Source organism: Myotis lucifugus, unplaced genomic scaffold, assembly GCF_000147115.1.
Source record: "Myotis lucifugus unplaced genomic scaffold, Myoluc2.0 scaffold_163, whole genome shotgun sequence".
NCBI classification, from domain to species: Eukaryota; Metazoa; Chordata; class Mammalia; order Chiroptera; family Vespertilionidae; genus Myotis; species Myotis lucifugus.
The window spans coordinates 2,986,303-2,989,997 of record NW_005871211.1 but is presented as its reverse complement, the minus strand read 5'-3'; the positions used below and the strand labels follow the sequence as shown (position 1 = coordinate 2,989,997).

General features: G+C 52.4%; 1 protein-coding gene across 2 annotated transcripts in view; it reads right to left on the bottom strand.

The window, feature by feature from the left end:
* Window positions 1–1,977: 1,977 nt before the first annotated feature.
* The window catches only part of LOC102434939 (protein S100-B-like), a 7,317-nt gene continuing 5,599 nt past the window's right edge, over window positions 1,978–3,695 (bottom strand). For both annotated transcript variants that reach the window (XM_006095960.3, XM_023759854.1), the window contains exon 3: window positions 1,978–3,210. In XM_006095960.3, coding sequence (XP_006096022.1) covers window positions 3,070–3,210 — 141 coding nt within the window. In that variant the 3' untranslated portion in view covers window positions 1,978–3,069. The remainder of the gene's footprint in view (window positions 3,211–3,695) is intronic.

The following is a 3,695-nucleotide window of genomic DNA, read 5'->3' as shown; positions in this document are numbered from 1 at the left end:
AATGCTGCTGTCAGGGACATTCTCTGGGCTACTTTGGCCCTATCTTGTGGATTAAAATAACTGATGGGGCACAGGGAATTCTGTGTGGCTGAACTGGGTCATGATGGGACAATAGAGATCATTTTAAATGCAGAGTTCCCTCTATAGGGACCTGATTCTCCCTAGAGATGTCTGAGGCAGCGCCCAGTGGGCCATGTGGGGACCATCACCACCCATTCATGGAACCAGACAGTGCCTCTCGGTGAGAGCAGGTCCCTCTCAGCTGAGGACAGGTCAGAGGAGGAGGATGGACATTGACAACCTGGAGCTCACCATAGTTTGTGCCGGGAAGCCCCCAGGAGCCCCTGAGGATGGCTGTGCAGTGCAGAGGAAGTCTCTTCCTGGGGTAAAGGTACATCATCCCCTGGGTGTGGGGTCAGAAGGCAAACACAGCAGCTGCACTCGGCAGGCCCCTTGCTGGCCGGTACACTCCAGGTCTTTCCTCTGCTTAGGAAGCAGGGTGTCATCTGGGAACCGAGTCATCTTAGGATTCTTGGGATCAATAAGGACAAGGGAGGTACCAGGAAGGACCTACTCAATTTCTGGCTAAAGCAGCAGGGCTGTCCTCTGGTGATGAAAGCAAGTGTAGAGACGCGGTCTGAAGGCAAGCTGGCCGGGTACAGACACCCCACACACTACAGCTCAGAGCCAACCCACCACCCACCTCCCTCTCCCTGACCCCTCCGTGCACAGGGTGTATCTATGCTTGCCCTCGGGCTGAGTCCGACAGACTCACTCTGGGCCTCCCCAGCCAGCTCCCCTTCCTGTGTCCCACCATGGCCTAGGACGGGGTGCATAATCTGCAGGGCCCAACGCACAATGAAAACGCCAGGCCCCTCGTCAATAAATTACCAAATATTTCAAGGCAGCAACAGCAGAGTGTTGACCTGAGCGTGGGCCCGTGGTCCTCCCAGGTTGACCCGTCTGGAGCAGCTCCCAGACTGGCCCAAGTCTCTTCACCCCCGCCCCCTTCTCTCCAGAGACCCCCTGCTGTTGCCGCCTCTGCTGGAAAGCCCAGGAGCGCCCCCTGCAGGGCTCAGACCCTTTGACAGCACTTGTCAGTGCAGGACCAACAAATGGGATCCTCTGTTCAACAAATGGGTCCCACGCCCCTGGGGATAAGGCCGAGTTCCTTCGGCCCCTGACCTGCAGCCCTCCCAGCCCTGGGGGCCCTCACTTCCGGCGGTGCCTCCAGCCCTCCCCTGGCTGCGTCCCGTGCGAGGGGCTCCTCCACCACAGGCTTCGCGTTTCCCCTGGGGCGTGGGCACTGCTCCACCTGTTCGGCCGGGGGCAGCTGGGGTCTCCCCGGAGGGCAGCTGGCCCAGTCCAGCCAGCAGGCAACACCCGCGAGGGGCTTCTGAAACGGCAGCCACCACCCAGCTTTCTCTACTGGGTCTGCGGGCAGGACCGAGGATCCTGGAGGGTGACCCCGCGGGAACAAACCCGCCAGAACAGAGACGAACCCCCGCCCGCGCCCCCAGACTCCGGCAAGGAGACCACGGGGACCCCGGCCTGGGGGGCGTAGCTGAGCCAGCGGCGGAGCGGGACCCGAAGACCTTAACTCAGGGCCAGCCCCGAGCGCCACAGCCCACCTGTTCCTGTTGGGCAAGACCCTTCGTGGCGATTGGTCCAGGGAAGGTCGTCCCACCACGTGCTGCCCCGCCCCGTCCGCCCTCCACGCCCCGCCTCCCTCCCCTCGCCCCGCCTCTCCCTCCTCCCTGCCCCGCCCGCCGCCGCCACTACGCTGTCCTCTGCGCACCCCGCCCCTCCGCGCCCCGCCGCCTTCGTAAGGTCCGTCTCCCGTGCCCACCGGTGCACCTGCCCTGGCCTAGGTGAACGCACTATCTGCAGCCGTGAGGTAAGCCAGGCCCCCTCGACTTTACTCCTCTTCCCATTTTGCAGGTATTTCGTTTTTATTTCATGTTTAACGGCTACGGAGACTTAGCACAGTGCTCTTTTATTTAATGCAAATACAAGCCATCAATGGTTTTATAAAGTTTGTGTCTTTAAATAAAACAGAACAGGAAAAGAGGTGGATAAGATTAATTTGAATTTTCCTGGAAGTGATTTTTAATATTTGTAACGATTATTTGAAACTTGATTTATTTGAATTCGTAGATACAGGAGCATAAAGTTCAGCTTTCCAAGTACACTGACTTTGCCAACAGCACAAACAAGTCAGGAGTGACATTCACCAACAGACCAGACACATCAGTAGTAGCCCATCATCGCACAGACAGGAGAGGAGGCTGGAGAGACTAAGTTACTTGCAGTGCACTCATCTCCGGAGGGGGGGCTGCTCTGAAACCTTGGTCCTAGACCTGCCCATCCTCCTGCAAAACGCCGGTCCCACAGATCCAGCAAAGTGTGAGCCTACCAGGAGAATTCCACGGAAGATAGAATTTTGCTTCTCAGTGTTGATTAGAGTTAAGGTTTCAGTACTTGTTGGTTTATGGGACACGTTTTCCCATTTAGAACTGTTAGCATTTAATATCTACTCAGTAATCATAGCTCACCACAGCAATCGGGACCTAAATGAGACCATGATCTATTTTCACACCATCTAACTACGTTAGGTTCCATTGGCACTGATGATGAACAAATTTAAGAAATGGCAGCCTTTTCAAAGGTTGGATAGAGCTTTGTGGTTTCAAATGAAGTGGAGACTTAAGGAAACCACGAATGTCCCGAATCCTTTTTGGTAGTCAGTTTTGTGTTTTCTGGGTTAGGATTCTGTATAGCCCAGGCTTTCTGACTGAGAATTGACTTTCCTACATGATATTACCAGGAGTTCCAGGGACCAGTCAGCTAGCACGTATGCCTAATATAGCAGAAGTAATGATGGGGGCCGTTAAAAACAGCCCTTGGAAAGAGATTTTCAATTTTTCATTCACAAAGCAAACGAAGCTTCCTAATTGCTACGAACACAGCCGGAAAGCTCAGCTCCTACTAGCCTGCAAGCCCTTACTCTCTGCTTCCTTGTGTGACCTTCGCCTCTGTTACAGGAACAGCGTGGCTGCTTTCTCTAGTTCACTCGTGTTCAAAGAATTCGTGGCAGGCGGTGGTAACCATGGCGATGAAGGCCACAAATTCCTGGAAGTCACATTCGCCATCTCCATCGTTGTCCAGTGTTTCCATGACTTTGTCCACAGCCTCCTGCTCTTTGATTTCCTACGAGAAATCAGTCACCCAGCTTGTTTTTAAATGAAATTTAAGGCCATCAAAACATGATTAAAAGTTGGCTGGCTTAAAAAAATCGGTATCAGAAACAACCTAAGATATAAAATGCAAAATACCAGGAAGATTTCTCCTGGGACCAGAGGACTGTTGTCCAGGGGTCTGTGCCTTCTCTATCTTACTTTAGGTCCAGTGGGACCTGGGCTATTTGTAAAGACTGAATGGAACAACCAAGATCTGAAAACCTGCAGGTTGTTATCACTATACTTAAAAAAAGAAGAATAGCATATCGATCAGCCAGAGTATATTATAGGAAAATGTCTTGAAAGAAAAAAAGAACTTTTGGCCCCCCTAAATTTGTCAGTTTCTGTGTGTAGCAGTCCCCACAATAAAGGCTTCCATGGATTTTTATGCTTTGAAAGGTTTTTTTTTGTTTTGTTTTTTGTTGTTGAAGTAATTCTTTAGCATGCCCTAAATTT